Source organism: Mastacembelus armatus, chromosome 17 (genome assembly GCF_900324485.2).
Source record: "Mastacembelus armatus chromosome 17, fMasArm1.2, whole genome shotgun sequence".
In the NCBI taxonomy this organism is placed as follows: Eukaryota; Metazoa; Chordata; class Actinopteri; order Synbranchiformes; family Mastacembelidae; genus Mastacembelus; species Mastacembelus armatus.
In genome coordinates this window covers 19912196-19936870 of record NC_046649.1, presented here as the reverse complement: position 1 = coordinate 19936870, position 24675 = coordinate 19912196, and the positions used below count along the sequence as shown (strand labels likewise).

Below are 24675 nucleotides of genomic sequence, written 5' to 3'. Positions count from 1 at the left end.
GTCAATTTTGAAGTGGGTTTAAGAAAAAACAAATCCACCTGAGATAGGTTGGCGTTAATTTTTATTGTATCTGCTGCCAGCAGGGTATACACTGATTCTATGTGGGGGCTTGAATCCAATGGCTGCTCTGTCTTTCTAAAATACACAGTTTGAACATAAAAGGAAAATCTCCCTGGACTGTTTGAAATGATTCCAGTAAGAAAACAAGAGAGAAGGTGTGTAAGTCAACTCAAGCGGCACTGATTTCAAGGATGTCTTTGTGGTGTAAAATAAGCTTAGACTATCAGCTGTGCCAGGCATATCTTCAAGGGTTTAAAACAGATCTTGCAAATTTAAACAGCATTTCAGAGTAATTAAGCATGCTTAATATCTTTTCAAACACTAAGAAAATCAGGCAGTTAACGATGCAAATACATTCCTCTGATTCAGCGTTTCATCTTTAATCAGGGCATCAAACTCTCACCAAACAAGAAAATAAAATAAATTTTGTCTGTGAAAGGAAGAATAAGATTATAAGAAATAAGAAACAGGGAAGTAAAAAGGAAGAAGAAATAAGTGTTGGATAAATAATGTATAAGAAAAGGTACATGGTGGCTGATGCAGCAGCTGCCTTCCTATACATATGGTTTCATTTCTAACTTCCAACTACTTTCCACTTCAGCCGCAGGGGAGAGTGGCAGCGGGTACCCAGTAGACAGGTACTTGTGCCAAGGAGCAAAGATAAACTACCTCTGGTTCAATCCATGTGCTCTGAGCATCAGTCACTCCCCCAAACAATGAACCTAATGTTGAGTGGATGGAGAGAAGGGGAGGGAAAACACATCCCAGGATGGGAGATTCATTTGGGACGGCCAGCGGCTTACTTGGTTATCACTCACTTATCGCTGCTGTAGTGCAAGACGCAGAATGGCCGGGGAAATAACTGTCCATCACCCAGAATACAATCAGAGGAGCACATGGCTATGGGAGCTAATGGATGTTTCAACAGAGAGGGCAATTTGGTGAATGGGAAAGTGGATGGGTCCATCATAGGAGATGGGATTATGTGCGATTGTTATCCTTCACTAGTGTGATATGACTGTCAAGGGGTGTAACGTATATGGACAGAGGAGACATTAAATAGTAATCTGCCCACTGCCCACTCACAGCCAATCAGCCTTCTCTCCTCCCGCATTTTCCTTTTCTGACCAAGCATAAGTTCTGAATAGCACTTAAACAAAAAGGCTGCTGCTGAAACATGTAGAGTAGCAGGCTCAAAAAATAAATTAAATTCTTATTTAACAGGTTCAATTCAGTGCAAATATGAAATCACAAAACAAGACTTTTCACACAAACTAAACAAGTTGTATTCTTTTCCAAAAGAACACAGTTAAAAAAAAAAACATAAAATATGGCTTTACCACCAGTGATCTCCCAATGCGGAGTACGGGATTTGTATATATAATGCAAGTACGTCTCCCTTCTTCCTTGTCATATCTGAAATAATACACAAATATACAAACATACAGTTTATCAGTAGAGAGCAATTATCTTAAGGTAAAAAGGCACCAATAGCATTAAACCGTATGTGGCCAAAACATTGTGGTGCCTGAACATCTTGTTTCAATTTCCTGCACCTTCCCTCTATATATCCCCTCAGTTAAAGCTGCTGGTCGGCAGCTTCACGTCCTCAGATATCCAAGCAGCATAAACGCTGAGGCCTCAGAAGATGTGTTTGAGGTGCTTGATGCCGTACGACTTGAAAAACACCAGGAGGATTAGAGTCCACAGGCCCAGGATGAAGCCATCAGGAGGATGCCAGTCTTTCTGCTTTGGTTTCTGAAAGGAGGGGAGTGGTTGAGGCGAGGTGAGGTGAGGAGGGGGTGGTGGAAAGAAAGCGGAGAGGGAGTGGGGGGGGGGGACAGCATGTTGGTAAAAGTGTGTATATATCTTCTGTTCAGGCCACCACTGATTGCTCTGTCATTCATACAGCAGGAAGGCACAGAATCACACAAACCAGCTTTATCTCTGCACACACTGACACACTATCTGCCATCTCACACACACAAACACACAAAACGCGGGTGGTACAGCTCATCAGTACACCTCCCATGTCTTGTGTTTGTCCCATTCACTGCCACATCATCACTTTGTGTATGATTACACTTTTAAATCTCACCCATATTAAACATGCATCTCACAAGGAGCACATTTATATGCTAATGTGATGGCAATATTCTGCAGAGAGATGAGATTTAACCTCTAAAAAATCTTTCTAACTCTTCCGCTGGTGACAAAGCTATAGACAGGCTGTGAGGACACATTTAAAAGATTTCTGTTATCCCTTAGTATACAAGCTGCCATTATCCATTCAGGAAACCACCAGTCAGAAAAGGCATCCCCCAAAGCCAAAACCTCTAGACTTGGCAAAGATGATGAAGAGCGTTCCAAGTCCGCCTGAGACACAACCTGTACACACAACTGAAGATGTCATACACAGCAGTAAAGCTGTTGCACAAGTACTTGAGAGATCCAGGACTTGCTCCAACTTGCCTGAGCACTACTACAGTACCAAGTGTACATTTACTTCTCCATATCAGCTTGGCACACTCATACAGCAGTAAAGGTGAAAGCACAGCTGGCAGCAGGATGACAGGCCCTGGAGGGTTTGACACTGGTTTGAAAAGTCCTGTCCAGGGTCATTATTACCCAGAGACTTAGTGTGCGAACAGCCAGAAGACAAGACACAAACTTATCTCCATTACTCCATTATCTGTAACTTGCACTGATCAATAAATCAGTAATTACAACATCCAAATTATGGGAAAATATCACCTAGCTCTGCAGATCTAGGGAGCTTTTAAGATCGTTTTATGTTTGATTACTTTAAACCAGCCTCATCAGACTAGCACATTTGATTCAGGTATTGTTCAAGTCTGTATGCAAAGATCTATGACATGACAAGATCTATGACATGACAATTAACCCTCTTTATATTTACATTGATCAGAAGAACAGAAATATGACTCAAAGAGAAAAGTTCTCCATTAGAAAATCTGAAATCCTTTATAGTTAAGTACACTAAAAAATAACCAGGGTATGCATCCTTAATAGGTTAATACCAGCTGTAGTAATCTAATCCTAATGACAGCTGCAACCACTGATTTGGCTGCAGCGGACTACTCTGCCATTACTTTAGAGTGTGCTAATATGTGCAGATTTTACCACCCACTAAGCATCAAATGTCAGTAAAATGTGTCTCTGGCAGCTGAGATCTCCACAATATTCACTGACTGCTGTGCTGCTGTGTCGCAGGACTGTTGCAGCATTATTTTCAGCTTGCACATAAACTTGACCTACTGTATTGTACTAAAATAACACACTGCACGTGAATCTACAGATCAAAGAGCATTTAAAAGACTTATGATTAGACATTTCTCAGGATAAGAATAAATGTATCCGATGAACATTATTGTAAATGTTCTGAAACACTGTTGGAAAGTAAAAGTTATTTCAGGAACTGTGTAGCTACTTGTGCCTCTGTGCAGCCTCTGTGTGGCAGGTGCTGCTTTCTCAAGGCCGTCTTTTCAAACCAAACTCCACTTTACGTGACAATGCTGCCAATTTCTAATGTAGAAAGATAGACGACGGCAAGTAAAATTGGATTACATCTGACTCCAAATTTATTTAACAGCTCAATCAAGTCAAATCAATAGAGCTGCACTGCCATCCAGAATGCCAAAGCAGAGACAGCCTTAGGTGTTTGCAGGTCACATCAGTCCTGAGCTGCAGGCTACGCGCAGCCTCAGATAAATTTAGGGCTGGAGGTCCAAGGCACCGAGCTTCTGATTTAAAGCTGCATCCACAATTCAAACATTAGCAATTATTTTCTGCTTAGAATCACTTTGTACTGGCCAACAATACCCAACAATAACAATAGCTCCAGCAGAAAAAAAGACTAAAGTTAAATTCAGGTTTACAGGCAAGCTGGGGCACATCAGTTAAAATAGACCAGTCCATCCTGTACCTTACCTACTTACAGTATTTCTACAGTAAATAGAATTTTCTAGACACCCAGCTGCAGCTTATATGGTGGAAAGAGCTCAGTACTTCAGCAGAGCTCACTGAACAGCAGAGACAAAGAAGCTCAAACTACAAAGAGATGTTTTCAGTGTCTGTTTCAATGGCACTTTTGTAAGAGCAACTACAGGAAACATCTCAGAGGGATTTTGGTCTTGTTTGTCAGTCTAGTAGATATCAAAGTGTGTGTTTATGCTGAAAATAGAAATGTGTTAGAGGCCCTAAAAATCTATTTTTCCAATAATCTTTTTAGTAAGAATAATGTGATCTTTTGTGAACACATTTTTTCTGAGTTACAAAATCTTCAGTTGTGAAGTGTGATCCTGAGATTGTGAATCTAGCCTGAGTAACAGATCCATCAGTTTGAAGGCTTGTCAAATGCTAAAAACACTGCCCAGTACTTCATAACAAATGTATTTAACTGAGTGACAACAACATAATTAAACTGCAAGACAACCGGTAAAATCCTGCCAGTCTCATTATATAGTAATGTGTCAGGAACGCACACTAGCACGTATTTTGGAAAGGGGTGCATAGCCAAATCTCATTACAATGCTAAAGTCTGCTGCACAGAGCTAATTTTTGACTAAAATGAAAAACAATTAAATCTGTACCATGAGTAAATTAAGACGCTGTTTAAATTAAAAACTTAAAATTCTTAACTTTTTACTATGTCGTCAGTAGGTGCTAATGTGGTTCTCAGTCAAGCTTTTTTTTTTTCTTGAGATTTTAACTTTTTCAGATGCAAATAAAATAAACAATTTGAGAAAGAAAAAATCAGTTAGGTTCAAGAGCTTGTAACTGTAATAAAATCTGATCTAACATGACTAGGAAAATTATTCAATCAACCAAAATTTTGTCAGATTCTCAATTTATTTTGCAGACATGGTTGGAGGTTGGCTTTCAGACTCTTTATTATGTGCTGATACTACAAGTGGAGTCCTATCAGAGTTTTGAAGGTTGGTCAATTTTGACCCAACTATAGTCTAGCTGAAAGACAGGCATTGCTCCAAGTCCCAATTAAATCTGCCAGCACACTCAAGCTGTTGTTTTCCATGTTTTTCAAACAGTCACAGAGCTATGACGACAGTGATTTGACCCATGAAGACACTGATATAATGTCATGAATACTGATCTGACAGTTCACACTGCCATCCCACGGCCACTGATTTAAAAAAAAAAGAAAGAAAAAAAAAAGCACACAAATGTAGTTTATTTTCCTGCTACTACTACACTATAAGTATCAGATGTGGGTCACAAAACAAAATGTGAGAGGGGACACTTTCAGCTACAGTGAAGCTGAGGGTGAACCACCTGGAGGACGAGGCAGAGTCCAGCCAGGGATGTTCATGAGAGACGACTGGAAACGGGTGGCCATCAGGGGCGGTTGAACTCTGTAACAATGGCAGACAGAGGTGTGCGTGACTGCGACTGTGTGGGCTTGTGTATGTGTGAGTGCAACAGCCTGGGGTAAGGAAGAGGAGAGGGAGATGGATCGACTTTGACAGGAAGCCACGTCAGCACAGCAGGCAGAGAGAGGAGCATATGTCAAGAGGGAAGTGATGGAGAGGAAAGGGAGGCTCTAGCAGAGCAGTAGGCAGTGTGAAGTCAGAGGGAAAAAACGGTGATACAGCTATTTGCAAAAGCTCGGACATCCTGGGGAAAATTACACATTTTGCTGGTATTTGAATGTAAGTAAGCACGGTAAATACAACCGCTCCAAAAAAGACATTAAAAATGGCCTGCTCTTCAAATATTAAGGCACAGCTATTGTATATTTCATGAACTTAGAAAAAGAAGAAAAAATCAGTAATGTGGCATGGGCCAAAGCATAAAGTGGTTTCACCAATTCAGGGTAACATCTGTTAACTAGAATCCAGTTTATTCTTATCCAACTCCTTTGTTTATCACAGATTTATTCTCATTTAAAAGCATGGCAGTATAAAACTCTTTCATTATGAATCTAAGAGAGCGAGTTTTTGTATCTGAAGGTTAGTTCACAGTAAAAAGTTTGATTCAGCTGTCTATCAGTAAGCCTATTTTCCTGCAGATTCGGACTTAAGAACTTACAGATCTGAGAACCGCTTTAGAAAAATTTTAAAGCCACTTGAAAGAACTGAACAATCAAAACTCTTATAATCTGTGTAATTCAGTTATTCACAAAGAAGAACAGGGCACATGCAGGTGAATTTTACTTATATAATATTTATTAACCAATTAACTGTACATTACATTTACTTATAATGTGATTCTTCTGTTTTCGACATCTGAAGTGCTGTCATTACTTGTCAAACAATTTCCTTGGCTTTTCTTTGTAAATGATCCACAGACATATACAAATATACTTATATTTTCTTTATTTAGATCTCGTTAGCTCAAGGCTAGTCTATGAAGAGTCACATTTTTGCAAAATGCAATGCTGACTTCAGTGTAAAATGTGAAAACATTATAAAAAATGCCAATTGAAATTTCTATATCCCAAGGTTCAAATAGTTCAAATAACTTGTTTTATCTAACTACCAATCAAAACATTATTACATTTACCATGATCTAAAACAGAAATCACATTTAGAAAGCTGAAAAAAATATATATCTTCTACCTATAAATTCTATCACAAACTTACTGATTAAATGTTTAATTAATACAGGCCAAAAATTACTAACTCTAGTAAGCCCAAAATTTCATAACTAATAAACTACTTTAAATATTAAGACTGAGGAGTCTTGGATAGAAACCGAATCAGAATGAAAATTTCTGCTCTTCTGCTCTTACCTGGTCTCAGACATCTGTGAGAGTTGTTGACTTACCAAATTAAAAAAAACTTACGGAATATAAAGGAAAAAAAACTTAGGCACAGAAATGAAAGAAAGGACAGAAGTGGCTGAAAGAGGAGCAGAAACGAAGCAGGTGACCTTCACTGATGGAAATGTGCATAACTCCAGCAAAGGACCCTGTCCTTAGGTCAAGTTGCCTGCCTCAATTATGCACACTTCATGTTGTTGTCAATTCACCAGTAAAATCAATTAACAGCTACCCATCTGACTGATTGAAGCTAATTAACATGGCTATGCAGGATGCTAATGGTCGTTGAGGGAGGTCTGAAACACCCTGCCGAACACTAGCACTCCAAGGTCAAAACTGCAGCAAATTTATGTTGTGCAGAGCCGGATGACAGAGCAGCAGCCATTGTGCGCTGCCAGGACACTCCACTGTATTGCTTTGACATTTAAGCCCTTGGCAAGTGCTGTGACAGTCGAAGAAGTAGGTGTTTTTTTTCCTCTCACAAGGCATGTTTTCTTATTTTAGATAATATTTGCAATTACAATTACAGCAAATCAAATTCTAGATAGAATAGAGGACTATCTAAAAGGCTTTGGCCTGTGATCTGCACAATCCCAACATCCGTTTTCGAAAGGTTTCATTGTTCCAGCCTGAGTGGGCTGAAGGGGGATTTGGGGAAGCATGGGAGGTAAAGCATTCATTTTCACTGTTTCCATTTTCTGTTGTCTGGAGCCATATGGTGTGGCGTCAAGCTGGCAAAATAACAAATAATTTTGACGCCAGAGACCAGGACTCTCAGCAGCGAGGGAGGGGAGAAGTGGAATACAGAAGAGAGGGAAAGATTGCTCCTTCTAGTTATTTCTCCAACTGAACATACTGTGATTAGGCATTGGCAATGTGTTAAGATGTGTGAGGTTGGGGAACAAAGTGGTGAGGGGACTCACCACGGCAAGCCAACTGCCAACACTGACAGGGCATTAATCAACTCCTCACATACACACATCTACGATCACAATGAGGGGAATTTTATATACAGACGCAATACAACAGTCTTATATACCCACTGTCAGTCACTGTGATGACTTTTCTATTTACAAGCTGTCGCCTAGTCTACTGGCAAATGGAAAAATGTTTTCCTTAGAAGATAAACAGTGAGAAGATTTGTTTTTGTTGGTGGCACGACTGAAATCAGCTCTAGACCACTTGGGAATATTTTAGACCTCAAATATTATGAGATTCAATCACTTCAAGTTCTTCACATGAGTGCATCTGATCAGCAGCAACAGTGTATTACATCAATGGCATGAAAACCAAGATATTTCATAGAGTGCTGTGCACAATATGACAGCTAATCAAAAAAGTAGAGAGCCGTCAATAGGCTTGATGGACATTGGTCATTTTGCTGCAGTCCAGACTGAGGATGGTGAGGGACAGAGACAGACCTCAGGCTGTCAGGATTCCCATCTTCAACCCAGCAGGGGTGCTAGCCGATAATCGAAAACTCTGGCAGGGGTTGTCGAGTTGGCTGTATTTGTGTGTCGTTCATGCGGGTGCATTTAAAAAGAGGTGGGGAGGTAAAGTGAAGTATAAAATTGGTAGAAAAGATATACTGAAATGAACAGGACAGAAGCATAAGCCAAGATATGAAGCAAAACAAAATGACGGTGGCTTAATGGGGTGTGTTTGTGTCACTGAGTGTTCAAGCTTTCAGTAGTGAGACTGCTGCTGTGAATTGAAAATTACGACACAGTTTACATGACACTCTGATGTGAGCAGCGGGCAGCTGATCTGAAATCAGTCCAAGTTTGCCAGGCTTTGAGGCACTCCTCAGCTAATTTCCCAGAGTGCCACTGGGTGTGGAGACCCCTCTTGTTTCTCATCAAAATACTCAATAAGCTTCTGACAGGCTTCAGGCCTGTGGTCATTTCTCTGGGATAGCTGACTGTGACTCCTTTATTCATTCTAAAGTCAATGTCAGCCAGCAATGTTTCCATCAGCAGGACCCAGTGATTTTTCAGATTTATTTATTTATTTATTTTTACCACCTACTCATTTTAGCTGGATCTGACCTCTGGTAACAAAAAGAACAGAAGTACAATATCCATCTACATGGAGGAAACAAACATCATTTTAAAAAGAAATGTCAGCAACATCAGTTCTACTGTAGTCACTGAAATTAGAACCAGAAGCAACAGATCTGACCTCAGTATCTGGCTATTTCATAATTTGATGCCTCTGAGTTTGCTTACTAATCGCAGACACTCAAGGTATAATTGTAGCTCTTTTTAGGAAAGCGCAGGCACTAAAAATCACATAGAACAGCTGCTATGATCCTCTGGTTTCAGATTTGACATGTGGCATCAGTTCAGCAACTAAAAAGGCTTGGCATGTGTTTAAACATTTAAAGTGAGACAAACAATTTCTCAGTTATCACATTTTTCTCAGCAAAGATGAAATTACAGTCTTAAAAACAGCCTGCATTTGCTTTCATTTTGAAATCTAAATCCCTCAGAGGCACTGCAAGATGACATCCCATGAGGTTCAGAAAACACTTGAACGTTAACAACTACTACAAAACTGACAAGATGATATGCATTTAACTTTGAATACGAGCAACTATGAAAACATTATCATTCCATCCATGACAGAATGCAATATGTTTTACTCATTTTGCAGGTGTATTGTCAATAAATCTAAATATAATAGGGACAGAAAATGTCTAACACAAAGCTGAATCGATATTCCTTTATAGTCCAAATGACCCTTTTCCCCAATTAAAACAGTTACCCAAATACTAATTAATACCATGTGTAACTGGTATTTATTAGTATTAACTACTCTTCATATACTATCGTCCTTATAAAGTTTCTATGACAAACATGTTGCTTAACAAACAAGAAGCAACATCAGAATTCATTTGGAGACATATTTCTGGCCCCTAAATGGATTTAGGTCCAATATTCACTCAGCCAAGAAAAAGCATATTAGCTCCTTAATATTCCACTCTGTTCACCAGCGGGCGGCTAACTTTGCCTGGCTGCTGTTTGATGCTTGCAGGGTATTGTACAGTGAATTTTTAGAACGGTGGACACAATACCAAGCACCTCTACAATATCAGGCAATTCAATATGAAAGCTCAGCATTAAATAAAACCAACATATTGCTTACAAAAGTGTATTTTATGTGAGAGACTGCAGGAGTGTAGCGCAATACAAAAATATCACAAACAACAGTCTATAAAATTACCACAACGTTTAATCAGTGCCTCTCAATGCTGTCTCAGCAAAACCCAATTACCATAAGCTTCACAAACTTAGTTATTGCAGGGATATTGGATAATATTGTGTAAATGCTAATATTAATGAGTCCACTCTCTCTATTTTTAGATATTGCCTGTTTAGAGGCAGCTGAACCCCAAGTGTAAGCTCCTGCTTACAATTACAATAATGTCTGCTCCTGCCTGTGGTAAAGATTAATGTGAGTTTTTACTTTTCTGATGCACAAGTAGAAGAGGAAGCATAAAAACAGTATTTTTAATAGGCTCATAATGGAAAAACCACAAGAGCTATACAGGACCAGAGACTGGCTTATTCTGAATGCAGAGCACATGTTGTGAAGGTGGAATGAGGAGGAATAGGTGTTCATTTGTGAAGGTCGGCCCGACTGAAAGCCACAATCCATTTGAGAATGAGGTGAATGCACAATTTCTCGCCACAATCCTGCCTATCCTTTCTGCTGGAATTTAACGGTGGCCCCTCCACACCGAGACCAGGAGGTACTTGCATTTCACACTTAGAGCCGTCACCATGGAAACGGCACAAAGACATCTGTTGGTGGATGTTGCTCATAACTTTCAGTTCTGTGTCCAAATTAAGGATGAGTGTGGACACACTTCAAATAATAAAAACACAAGAACCCGAATAAATGGTTGTCTACGCGAAGGCATAAAAAAAAAAGAAATGGCAAACACAAACACTTTATGTTCCATCCCAAATAAAATGAATGTTAAAATGTGTGGGTCACACCAACATGGGCCTTTTCATGTGGCTTTGAGTGTCCTCAACTGACCTGTGTGGGTATCTTACCTGATGGATGATCTCAGACACAGGCAGCTGGTCCACATAAGAGTACGTCTCTTTCTGAAGCTCTCCATTCACAGCACTGCAAGACAAAACACACACACAAAACAGCAGTCTATTAGCATTTACCTGAAATAAGTAAATTGCACTTTGGAAACATTAGGCTTTTGTTATGGGGAAACCATTAGTCAGTGGTGAAGAAAGGCTGTCAGGCAAAGGAACAGACTGCAGTGTTCAGTTGGCAGTGTTAGTGTCGCAGAGGTGTGTGTGATTGGCAGATCATTTCAGAGTCTAGTCAATGATATGCAGTGCAAATTAATGCAAATGATCCCCTTTTTTTTACGCTTGATAAATGACAAAATCTTCCAGAGGAACCATAATTGAGATAAGATCATCTCAATAATAAGGGATGCAATGCTGTGTATGTCACTATAGAGTTTTATACACAAATAAAAAAAAAAAGGGGGAAAAAAAAAACCACACAAAACACAATTTTAAGTGACATCACCTAAAATGTATATTCAGGTTCATTTATCAAAAACCTCAATGACCATCAACGCAGCAATTAACAAAAACTGATCTCACTCATATCAGTGTGCTCCTTTTATGGTTTCTCTATCACAGTTAACACAGAAAAGAAAGACAACTTAAACTTTAAATGTGAACCCATATGCAGAGCAGGTATTTTATAGATGGTGAGAGGTACTGAGCCAGATGTTTGCCCTTGAGAACAAGAAAAGCAAACACAAATCATCAAGTTGTGGAGGAAACCATAAATTTGTATTTAAGAGATGTAGTCCTCGACATCTGCCACTACATCATCGTAACTTCAGAGGGTAAGGTTATTTATGTATGTCTTTATACATTTAAAGGTCTTTAAAGGTATAGAGTTTCTGAACAGTTTCAGAAAAGGTTTTAATTTGTTTAAGAGAGCTGATTCTATACCACAGGTGAACTGAGGCTTACAAATAAGGGTATTTGCAATAAGCCATTCAACAAGACTATAACTGAGTAAGTGCAAGTTCAATGTCTTGATCAAGGACAACGAAACACGTCACTATGTTGAACTGGTTTTACAGTGACAGGGCTTTCCTGCTACCACCACTATGTGCACACTATTAAAAATACATGAGTCACACATGTTTCTTCATGTTCAAAGATGAACACACACGTCAGTTTGAGTTGATTCAACATACAAGTTGCTGTATAAAAAGCGGACGCTGTTTCTAAGGCTGGCTGTGCATTCTAAGGCCTATGTTAAAAACCAGCTGAAACTGTCCTTATGCTGGTGGTCTCCCACATTTTTCAAGAAACGGTTTTGTCAAGGAGAGCGACAAAAATCCATCAAGGTACAGAGAGATCAGCGTTTTTGGCCTTTTGTGGGCTTTATTGGCGTTTACTGGGAATAATGACAAAGTACAGAATACCTGTACAAATATTTAAATATCTCCTTATTCTTTAAAGCTGTGGTCTGGCTGCTCATGACTGATTTACTCTATTGGACCACAGAGTTACTTTCTTTAAACACTGATAAACTACTTTAAATAAATAGTTAATGGATTTATCAGACATCTACCACCTTGAAAGAATGGGATTTGCTTTGAAATAAATTTAAGTGTTTTTCTGGAAGGAAACCATACCTGCCTGAATTCATGTTTACCAGATAATTCAAAGGATCCATCTAAAGGAACCAATACCTACTGTTCCTTTTGCCAAATTTATTTAATATATGTATTTTTCTTTTCAATTTTCTGTGTTTTGTCAGCTTGTTCAGTCTTAGCTAAGTGCTCCTGTAGGTTTACCATGTTTATGCTGTATATTGACTTTCATTTATTGGAAATTGAAGCACATAACTAAAAAATAAGACATAAGACAAAAAAAGCAAGAATACAAAACTGTCAAAATGTTATTACACCCAACAGTTCAAACACTTCTTAAACCATTTCCCAACTGGCCACAGTTGGTATGGGAAGTTTTGAAATGCATAAATGCTTTCACGTATTTCTTCTTTGAAATTCTGTCTGGCCCCAGCATCACAGTCTAACAAACAATCAGGCAGAAGAGTCTCAGCTAAAGGTCACAGTCAAGTGGAGGTTCGACTGAGTGGTTGTTTTTGGCTAATCAAAGAAAGTTCAGGTCAGACAGCTGCAGACAAAGTGGGCCAAATCCCCCAGTGAGCCACCATAGCTCTCCTCCAACCACTTGCTGAGTAAAACAACCTGTTCTCTTTTTAGTTTTGCTGATATATATTCTCTTTGAGATCCTTTTTTTCACAAATTTTCTCTCTGGATTTTGCTTTCTTGCTCTTCCACCTTTCTTACAGTCTTTATCCATTTCTATTCAGCTTCATTCCTCGGCTCCTCTCTCTTCTCAGCATGTCTGTGCAGTAGGGCAGAAGTTGCTCTGACAGACAGGAATACAGACAGGAGAAAGCAGGCCGGGCTGGCAGGCATGGAGACAATCTCCTGCTGAGCCCTCTATGTGTGCCGAGCTCTTTCTGACACTGGAAACATGTCACTGAGGGCACAGTCTACCCGTTGCTGTTCCCCCCCGCCCATTCACTTAGCACAAGAGATGAGCTCTAATTCAATTCAAAACACTTTTCTCTCCTTTGTGGAGAGGATTTTTCAATCCACTTAGCGGATTCTAATGGATGTGACTGACCCCCCCATCTCCAGCTATGGTATCACTGCTGTCTCCAGCTGTCATCTTTAGGTCAAACAAATTTCCTTTTAACATCTGCTCTACTAATAGCCCATGTAGTTTTTGCAGACTTTATCCAGGCCACAAATGACAGAGTTTATTTTGTAATTGAATGGGATATGAATTCAGCTTTAATTTGATAGTTGTAATTATCCTGGAAGCAGCAGTTTCCACAGGACAATGTGCTTTAGTCAACAACCACCTATGGCTGTAAGTGAGTAACTACACAATGTCATTACACTGTTAAGCCTATGTATAATGAAGAGGATCGAGGAGCATCCATTAAAATGTCCTCTCCATCAAGAGCAATTCACTTAATGGAAGAGCCTGTTCTGAGGAAAAATGGCCGTTTAGACACAGGTTAGAGAGAGGAGAGAAAAAGGGCGAAATGAGAGCAAGAGGGGAAAAGCGAAACCGTGAATGAGTAAGAAACATGCACACACGCCTGCGCATAAGCGTACCTATCCTCCTCCACTTCTCTGAGTGACTGAATAATCTGGTGGAAGTGGATTAAAGTAGCACTGTATTTAATAACAGCTTGTTTCTGAGCACATCTGTGATCTTTTCTCTAAGGGAACACACAGTGCTCCCCACAACCCATTTTCTGGTCTTATGAAATGCTATTACTTAACTTTACAAATGGCATTTATCCTGTTTCATTCATCTCTCTACCATTTTCTTAGATGATCCAGATGTGGTAAGGAATAATTTTACTAAAACTAGTCCTGGATTTGTCAAAAGTTGAGATAGAGACAGGATTTGTTCATCAAGAGAGGGTTAGATAGCTACAATACCACATGTGCTTGAGAAAATATGGCTGCAATTAATGATTATTTCCATTATTGATTAAGCTGCTGTTTATTTTCCCAATTGTTTTCTTATGTAAACGTCAAAATGGTGAAAGGCTCTAATTAGAAACCCTGAAGTGATATTTAAATTGCTTGATCAATAGACCAAATCCCATACAATCAAAAATAATTGAACCTGGAATCAGTAAATTTCTTCTGAAAAAATATTTAATGTTTTAATTATTCAGCAAAATAATGGCAATTAATTTTATCTCAATTGATTAACAGACTGACTGGTGGTTACTGGTGATTTTAATCCTGTCCTGAGCACTCTAATGTCTCTTTTTTTAGCACACTTGCTGGTCCTTAAATTAATTTCAGAGACACATTTTAGAAATGTACCTCATTATATAAGCCTCTTATTTAATTAACTCAGCATACACTGCTGTGTAATATCTGAAAAGTAAAGACATTAAAATAGATTGACAACAGCAGCCTACTTTAACGTCATTTTTCAGAGGATTCTGTCACAGTTCATCTCAGTCATCCATCCAAACTCCACACAGAAAGACCCTCAGTTTATCTGCCTGTGTATATTTTACACTACTCGGCCAACATCCCAGCTAGTTTTGTAGGCTCCACAGCTGCAGGAAACACTGTTTGTGCAAACTGTGCACAGACAGCTGCAAACCGTATGTGCAAACAATAAAATGACCAATAAAAGGTTTATCGTTATTATTATTAATGATAACATTAAATGATATTATATTATTAGCCCTATGGATGCCCTGCAGAATAATCTTGTGTACCAAGTCTTGCACTTTACTAATGGCTAAAATGCTGTCCAGACTTATGGCAACCACAGCAAATATTTCATACCCTCCTCCCTCTGTAATATTAAGCTTGTCCAAACAGGGCTAAAAAAGACAATGTGGCACAGAAAATGGCTAAAAATTGTCATTAGCATCCTTAATACGTTTGAATCAAAACAATAGTATTTTAAATCATTCCTAAAAGTAGAAGGATGTTACTGGGTCTTGCTATTAATCATCAAATGAATCAGGGGATTGCTGGTTTCTTACATCAGAATCAGAGATAAAATGTCTCTCTCTAGGACTGAGTAAGGGCAACAGCCAAATAACACTGGTGCTGTGTATCTGTGTTGCATGGGGGAATCAGCGAACCTAATGTGCTGGCCCCTAATCAATAATAAAGTAATATGGGAAGTTGTGTGCAATGACTAACTAGCCTGAGGCCAAAACAGCCAGTGACTGAATTCAGTATGGCAATTGCCTCTAATTACTAATTAGCAGCCAACCGCATGAGATTCTTTGGCTATAATACCTCCCAGTGGTTCAATTAAAGCCCAGCTTAATGAAATCAATAAGTGGGGGGAGCGTAATCATGAATAAGGTTTTAATTTCTATCACATCTGTTTGTAGAGAACTGTAATTTATTCCAGTCCGATAAGTCAATCCATGAAGGACTGCTAATATTTGTGCATCAGCTTTGCATTTCCTAAAACTCCTGGTGATTGTCCTTATTTTGGGATTAGTGTTTCTTGGAACTGGCAAATGTGAGAAAGCAAACAATATGTCACAAACCACAGAGGGTGTTGAGCAAACATTTACCACTTTGACACTACAGCCATCTAGTGACCAAATGTGCTTGTCACAATATGTATAACTGCATGTCAATAACAAAAAATGGGACTTGGAGGCATTTTGTCCAGTTCGCCACAAGATAGCGCCATAGACAAAATTATGAAATGCAGCCACTCACTCACTGGCACTAAAGTGAACTGAGTAATAGACTGAATAGAGTGAAAATGTCCATTTATTATCCATGGTTTGCTGCAAAATAGAGCCATATGTGCTGCTACAGATTACAAACAGCAGTAAGTACTATCTAAATGAGTTGTATTATGATGTCAAACAATAATATTGCCTACATCTACAGTGTTGTTTACCCTGCCAGAAACAGGCCAACACAAAATCAATATCACTAATGAGAGATGTTCTAAACAGAAATCAAAGGCAAGTCTTCCGGGGACAAAACATAAAACCACTTTCACCGGCAATGCTTCAATTAAAACAAAAGGAGGATGACCTCAATTAAGGCTTTTACACCCAGCTTGTCGCTAATCCAGCATCTAACATTTATTTACCATCACAGCTAAATGTCCCACAAGGCCTCCCCAGGCTTATTGTTACAGCTTTAATTGTAATTTGTTTTAGTTATATAATCACAACAAGTAAATGAGTTCAGCTTACTTCTCTTCCACTTGCTTGATCTGGTCAGTCAGGTTGATAGTTTCCATGGTGATCTCCACTTTGCGTACGCTCCCAAAGAAATCCGTGATGAGGACGCTTCCCGGGTCGCGCAGAAACAGGTCAGTACGGTGGCCCGGAGTGGAAACACATTGAGTCTTAGGGCACACTTTGAACTGAGGAAGCAAAGAAACCAGAAATGCTGCATTAGAGATATTTATTTGGATCAATACACTAATTATATAGTGTAGGTCCCTTTAGGAAGATTTCACTACTCAGACAGTGAAAACTATTTTGTTTCCTCCTTTGTATACCACTGATAATGAGCTGCATCAAATGGAGCTAGAGGTGTTAAAATATGTGTGACATGAAGTCTGACATTTGTGTGTATGTGATCATCACTTTCACATCTTTAGCGTCTTAGCACTTGTTGGTTTATCCTCTTAAGTGTGTGATTCATCAGTGTTGTTGTCCAATTGGGCTTTTGGCTTAAAATGAAAAATAATATTAAACCAAGGGGAACATTATCGCTAATTGCCAAACAGGACTTGAAAAACATGATTGCTAAAGGATTTTAAGGACAAGACAGAGGCCATTTCTGCTTCATCATAGGGTAAAGTCTGTGCAGCCTGGATTAAAAAAACAGAAACCTTGGTGGGCTTTTCAAGGAAATCCATAATATCGATCTTTAATTTCTCCAAATAGCACGAGAACAAAGAGCGCATCTTCAAACACAGGAAAAGTGGAAAGAATAGTAAGCATTAGTTGAGGATAAACTGAGTCCTTGAGTAAGCATTTGAGGTGTTTTGATTGTGTCTCCTGGTGAAGCAGAGTAGGTGGCAGGGATGAGCAGTGGTCCCTGTGGCATGTGGATCTCTGCAGGAGTGAAAAGGATGAAAAGGGAGGTCTTGCTGAGATTGAGCCATAGCCCAGAGGTGCATGTACTCAGCATCGCTGCTGTCATGTTTCGAAGGCCAAAACTTAACCACAGTATCAGACATTCTGTTTCAAGTACAGAGTCCTGTGTGGCTTTCATCCAGAAACTTTATAATACGGGAGAGACGGGGCAAAACTGCTGTTAATAATTTTCAGTCGATCAACTATTTGTTTAATTGATCCTGTATATTATAACACAAATGAGGTCATCTTGGCCTCTGGGAACTATGATTTGTTGTTGCTAATTAACTGATAATGAGAACAAACCCTAATTGCTGTTCTATTGTTCACATGCACTCTGTGACACTGGGTAAAACACATGCACACAAGCACACGCATCCTCACCAGGTCATTCATGTTAGTTTTGCTTGCAGGGTGGATATCTTCCAGGAACTCCAGCAGGTAGAAAGTGTAACGGTCCATCAAATGGACTCCTATGGCCAAATCTGGCTGGTGCTAGTAAGAGATAGGAAAAAAGCAAAGAATATTCAATATTCAACAGCACTTTGTCAGCACAGGTGCATTGTTTCAAAGCTCTTCCTGGATGCTGTAATTAAAACAACATGTCATCAACTGCAAATAATGAATTACCACCATGATACATCACCACAAAAGCATGTCACAATTTGACAAATACTGTCAAAGTCTGACCTGTAATACTGAACAATGCACTTGTTCATTCATAAAGAGGACACTAAACCAGTGACTCAGTATTCTTCAGATTATACTACTTTTACTTCACCCCAATCAGTGACACACAATGTGTCATTACATATGATGTCCTGTAATTCAGATATTACATTGTGTTACAGTTCAATGTGTCATGTGAGAAGACATGTGTACCTTAAGGTAGACCTGTCTCTATCCTGTCTCCTATTGCTGATTTAGCACGTTCATAGGAAGTAAACAGCATAAAGGTCGTAAAAATCAAAATTTGTGGTTTTGTGAAGTGTTTCTATGCTACCTGGGGACATTTTAAGGTGTATAATAGCTATAACTGAACCTAAAAATTCAGATACACCAGCGCAGATCTACCATTATTTTGATTTTTTTCTAGTCCTGCAAGAGGGATGTCCCAGTTCAATCTCAAAGGTTAGTGCTGGGACATTAGTGGCATTTTTTTTTTTTACCTGACTGGTATCAGCTTTATTGAGCAGAAACCTAAGCCTGATCCTTTGTTTTACATCAGCTCTCAGAGAAAATGAAAACTGTCCAGTAGCCAGTTGTAATAGCTGCAAAGCAAGCTTTGGACTCAATACTGACAATTTGACACAACACCTAAAAAATTACACAATTACATTTTTCACCAAGTGGAAGTAAGAAATTTAAGACATATTTTAGTTTGTTTACTTTGTTATTTTGTTAGAAAGCCAACAAAAACCAATGCTGCACAAATTGAAACTGTTTTAAAAGCCATATAAAATATTTCAGTCTAGTTTGCAAAAAATTAAATGAAAACATTAAGGAGAAGCTTGGATGAAGGCATTTTTTTCTGAATACATTGCAGAGCTATTCAATGGTCAAGCATATATACTGGATTGATTTGAGTAACCTTAATGTACTTGAAGTTTGCACTCTGCAATATGGAAAATACAAGTATCCGATATGGACTCTGGATCAGCAGTCACTCAATATTAAATCACTCAGATAGGGATCAGGGGTAAAATGTTGACTGGGACATCCCTTAACTGCAATAAATCTGAGGTTTTTGGCAGCCGTAATAAACAGTGAACAGAACACTAATATATTATCACTATGTTTGCATTTATTATACCTGTTAGCTCTGTTTTTGGTCTCTCTCAACTCCCAGAGGAAAAACCTGGCCTTTCAGTTGCTAAATGCTCCACTGTGTTCACCAGCTAGTCATTAACTCCATTTGATGCTGAGCAGATAGTGTAGAAAGGATTTCTAAAGCTTTTTCAGTGGAATACTGTACATACAAAACATAACCTGATCTTAACATTAGTGCAACTACTAAAGTGTAAACCTCCCTAAATGAAATAGCGAACAAGTCCGCCTTAAGCTTACATTCCAGTTTCCAGAAATACACCTTGTGTTAAGAGAAAGAATTTGTATTATTGGGGTGGTATGCATGAGCATCTTAGCACTCACGCTTAGCCTTCGGTTGTACCGTGGTCTCAAACCACACAGCTTATTTCAAAACCAGACAAACTGATTGATTTTTTATTTATTGCTTCATTATGAGGCAAACTCACCGACAGGGAGTCTTCTCCAACTTGGCTGCTTGCCAAAGCCATAAGGTTTGGAGAGTAGAACCTCTCATACATGGAGGCACCCTGACAGGTGTCAATGATGAAGAGCAGCTCATTGTACCTGGAAATTCACACACAAACGGAGACACAAACACAGGATCATGTGCATTCTCAAACAGTGCGTATGAGAGATTGCATAGCTGGTAAAACAGTCGCCCATTTGTTCCAATAAACTCTGGCATCACACAAACCTTCTCCCCATCTTTTACACTGCAGTTGCCATGGTGACCAAGTAAAACCAACAGCTCCATTCAGTCCCTCTAACACACCCACGTACCGTTTCTCCCTCCCCCTATCCTTTTTCCTCCCATTCTTCCTCTGTTCAAGTGAAAATTCACCATAACTTATTTCCCCAGTTTAGATAAACATGATGAGACTTTTTCATGCAATTGACTGGATCAAGGTGATTCAGAGACGATGAAGGAGGTGACAAAGTGTCTGTGCTGGCTGTAATTTGCTAGTCCAAGCCTGCAATTATCGCATCAGCATCAAAGCTAGCGTCACTGAGCTTTTATCTAGCAGCTTGGGGGCTGACTGTAACCCAGACACTCTCTATTGATAGGTTTGGAGGACAATGGAGGCACTGGCAGCAAAGAGACGCTTGAGCTCATTTAGTGTCTCACAATTCACAAATTAAACATTGCAGCACCTTGAAACATGACAATGCAGTTTGTCCTTCATAAAAGTAGGAGTTATGATGTGACAGGGGTATATAATTTGTTATGTGAGTTTATTAGTTCAGGCTTCTATAGAAACGACTTAAAATAAAGATTTAAGTATTCCGTTAAAAACTATATTTGTATGAAGCTGTTAAAATTTTATATTAACAACTGTGCTATTTGGCAGAGCTCCCTCACACTGATGATTATCACCAGACTCTATAGTTCCCCTGAGATCTATGAAGCATTTTAAGGAGTGTGAGCATCATTCTTTTTTTTTTTTTCACCGCCTGTTGCTTCAACATCCTGGTTCACTCTCACCAGCTTTGTTCCACCCATGTTGTTTATGTGTACAACTTTAGTTTACAGCCTTCACCCATGACATTCCTGATGGGTGATGTTAGTGATTCTGATCAGATCCAACCACACTCATCAGAGATACTGGGAGTTTTCAGCTGTAACACATTTGAAACTTTCAACCAGAGTTGACAGTAAAATCTGTCTTTTCAATCTCGTCTCACATTATTCTTACAAAGCCATGTATACTAAATAGAAAGTATGCACTTATTCATGAGGCAGCACGTCAGAACTTAAATACAGAGACTTTGAAGAATAATTTAACACCTTCCTCAAAGGCTTTGTTTCACTAGGCTCTTCTGGCTGAAAGTTTAATCAATCTGTCAAAAATAATATTCATATTCTCCTTAAAAAAATCCATGTTTTAGCACCAAAGCACTGTTGCAGTAAAATGTACTAAATGGATGATTTAATGAACACCATACACTTGTACACTGGGTAGTCTAACAGTAAAAAGCAGCTAACAGCAGACTGCAGCTAACTGGCCCTCAGAGGAAAGAAAGACCAAGTGAAGTTGACCTACAATCAGAAAAACACAATATTCAATGTTATCTGATCCTTTTTCTTTTATAATTTATACTGCTTTCCAAATTATTTACCTTCTTTTCTGCCACATCTGCTCAAAGGCATCAGCCAACTCCACATTGCTAATCTCCTCAGAGTCCTGGAACTTCAGAAAGCCATTTCCACCATGGCCTGTTAAAAGACAAATATAAATAATTCATTCATCTCCAAGTCATAATTCAAAAATATGTGGGAGAAAGAACACAAACTGTGAAAAAACAGAAATGGTTTAGGAAAAACTGAGAAAAAATTAAAAATGTTCAAAATACAAGGAAAGAGTGTAGACACACATGACAATCTCAATATGAATATGTGGGCTTTGGGGGTTTATAGAAACCCCCATGCAGAACTAATCAAACACAGACAACCTTTTCATTTTAATATATAATCTTTTGAAAGGATAAAATAATCAACTGCAATAATAGCAGTAATACTGTAAAACACAATTTAATGGCAAGGTTTAAAGGCATACGAATGTAAGGAACCTAAGGCAGACGTGTAGACACTGTAGGAAAAGTGGACACTAAAAATGAAGTCCAGCGCTTCACTTATAAAGTTGCTAATAGCGCTAACTATTGCACACATTAAACATAAACATAAAAGTGAAAGAGGAGTAATTGAGGGGGAATTTCTGCTTAACTACCTGTCAAGTATATGAGGATGTTGCTTCGGTCATCAGAGAGGAGGCGTTTGGAGCGTGGAGTACTGGGAGGCAGTCTCCCAGTCAAAACTCGCAGGAAGTTCTCCACTGTTACCTGAAACAGCAAAATAACCATGATTTTTATAAGCCAGCATATGAAATGTGCTTCATCTGTCTTAATGCATTTTAAAGGTTTAATGAAATAAAAAGTCAGCTGAGTTACAAGGAGTGAAGTATAATTTAACCAGTTAAAACTAAACTTTTTTTCTGCATCAGCTGGGTCAGTTTGAGGTAACAGACAATGTTTTTCTCCTACCCTACTTATCTGTTAATTAAACTGTGAAAATCAATTACTCATTCAATTATATTCTTTTGCTCCTCTTAATTTTTATCAGGTTTTCCTGCATGATTACCGTTTGACAGGAAAAACAGATTGTCAGTGCAGTGTTCATTCATATTTAAAAAAGTAGCACAAAGCAGAGCAAATAACCAAAGCCAAACTGTGATAAAGAGTGGATAATCCACTGTAGCTCTGTGTTGGTCAAAACAAACACTGAGGTGGTCCTCTATATAAAGATTTATATAACATCCAGTCATTTCCTTGTCAACAGAGACAGAGCTGACCACTTCGCTCCAATTACCTACCACACCTCTAAATAATATCTAAGTATATTATATTAGACAGAGTCTTAATGAAGCAGGTGAAAAACAAGATGGGATACCATACCCCCCACCAGCTGTACAGTTGGCAAGATACACTGATGAGAAAGCCTTATGACAACCCCTGCCTGGCATGCTGCTGGTCCTCTGCCTACCATCAACATAGATAAGAGCCGCTGAGACATGGACTCTACAAGATCTCTGAAGGTGCCCTGTGGCATCTGGCATGAAGACATTAGCAACAGAAGTCTGAAGTTCTGTAAGCTGCAAGGTAGATTCTATGACCCAGACTAACCGAACAGTCTGGCTTGAGTGCAGAGATATTCCCCAAGCCTCACCATTCAAACCAATCAGAGAAGCCAATAGTCAGGGGCGGGAGATCACACATGTCAATCATTATGTAAGTACACAACAAGGATGTAGGCGAAGGTCTGCATGGAGCTGTTGTGTATTTAACCGTCAGAGTTCAATGTGAACGAACCTCATATCCTCGGTAGTCTACTTCCACATCATCACCATACACATTCAGCTCCATGTTCTTGTGGCTGAACACTGTGGCAGGTTTGGGGTTCCTGTGGTTACAAGCCATATCATCAGCCAGCATCAGAACTATGTGGCTGGAAAAGAAAACGACAGAGGAGATTCATAGTTATTACATTTGAAAACAGACGAGCACAATAATGGCATGTTCTACACTCACCTATCATTAGTCTGGTGATACATTGTATTATATTACATTATTTAGCAGATGCTCATGACACATAGTGACTTACCTTTTATACTATACCTTTTATATAAGTACTTTATACTTATGTTAACACAGTGAGAAATTTAGAACTGCTATGGTTTAATTTACTGAAGTTGCCAAATTGTAAGCTGTGAGTGAGTGTATGAGTCCAGGAAGGAAAACTGGACCCTTTTTGTTGTTTCCTGGACCAAATTCTAGTTCTATAAGACTTGAACACAGCTGACTGTAATCGTCTGTGCATGAGCTGAGGTTTAAGGCACTTTTTTCATGTTATAGTGAATTTGAATGGAAGAACACTGACATGCACCTTATTTTCATGATCATAGTGACAATTATACATCGAATCTTCAATAATTGTTGTCAACTCAGTTACCAATATAATGTTATGTATTATTAGTTTGGCATATATGACCCATGTATCAAGGTGCCTATCGTATCACATCCTTAAGAATGGCCCTAAGAAGCAGTGGACAACATGATAACCTGAAATATCACTATCAGAATTGTATCACTTGCCAATGCTTTTCTCTACCTGTGTTAAATCTAATCTGTCGAGGAGAGCAGGTTTATAATTACCTGTCCGGAATACCCAGCCTCTTAACACTTCTGTACACAGACAGTGTATTGGCCACATGGCGGTAGTTGAACCAGAATCTGGATGTGCACACCTGTGTGTCAGACGGAGAAAAGGACCAGTTAACACTTTAAGTTTCTGTTTATGTTGCTGCAACATTGACCACAAAACCCATCACCATGAACTCAGCCCCAGTCAATAAACACTCACCAGAACAGCCCAGTTGTTCGTATGACCGCTGCTGAAGAACTGACCTGCGTTATCCTGAGAAAAGAGTAAAAAACGAGGTAAACACATTGGTGTTTTTATAATAATCTCCAGGCTCATCCCCAAAACAGCAGCTGTAGCTAACCGGCTAGCTCAGAAGGCTAACACGAGAGCAACATTTCAGGCTGAATTCAACATAAAACACACTAATTGGAGGGATATTCTAAGCCTGCTGCAGAAATATGTTCTCACCTCAATGTTAATGCTGTCTACAAACAAAAACGTAGAAAACACGCTTAATAAAGTGAGTATTTTCATTGTGCAGCACTGTTAGCACAGTAGCTACAACTAGGAAGTGAAAACCAATAGTTCCGCC

At 39.0% G+C, this 24675-nt stretch overlaps 1 protein-coding gene across 2 annotated transcripts; it reads right to left on the bottom strand.

Moving 5' to 3' along the window:
- Positions 1-419: 419 nt before the first annotated feature.
- On the bottom strand, positions 420-24675 carry pigk (phosphatidylinositol glycan anchor biosynthesis, class K). 2 transcript variants are annotated; one of them, XM_026312961.1, is made up of 11 exons: positions 24552-24675; positions 24303-24356; positions 24095-24186; positions 23252-23387; positions 22114-22225; positions 21506-21602; positions 19834-19951; positions 17963-18073; positions 16685-16857; positions 10927-11002; positions 420-1818 (listed from the first exon to the last, which is right to left on the bottom strand). In XM_026312961.1, the coding sequence occupies exons 1-11, from the start codon at positions 24615-24617 to the stop codon at positions 1702-1704; spliced, it is 1152 nt and encodes a 383-aa protein (XP_026168746.1). In that variant the 5' UTR covers positions 24618-24675; the 3' UTR covers positions 420-1701. The 2 variants fall into 2 exon arrangements, with proteins under 2 accessions (XP_026168746.1, XP_026168747.1); XM_026312962.1 differs by lacking the exons at positions 420-1818; positions 10927-11002; positions 16685-16857 and adding an exon at positions 16907-17557.

Coding starts and splice junctions, on each gene's coding strand:
- pigk (XM_026312961.1), bottom strand. CDS start 24,617: ATGAAAATACTCACTTTATTAAGCGTGTTTTCTACGTTTTTGTTTGTA. Junction 24,357..24,551: donor TAGACAGCATTAACATTGAG/GTGAGAACATAT, acceptor CTCTTTTCTCAG/GATAACGCAGGTCAGTTCTT. Junction 24,187..24,302: donor CGAACAACTGGGCTGTTCTG/GTGAGTGTTTAT, acceptor TCTGACACACAG/GTGTGCACATCCAGATTCTG.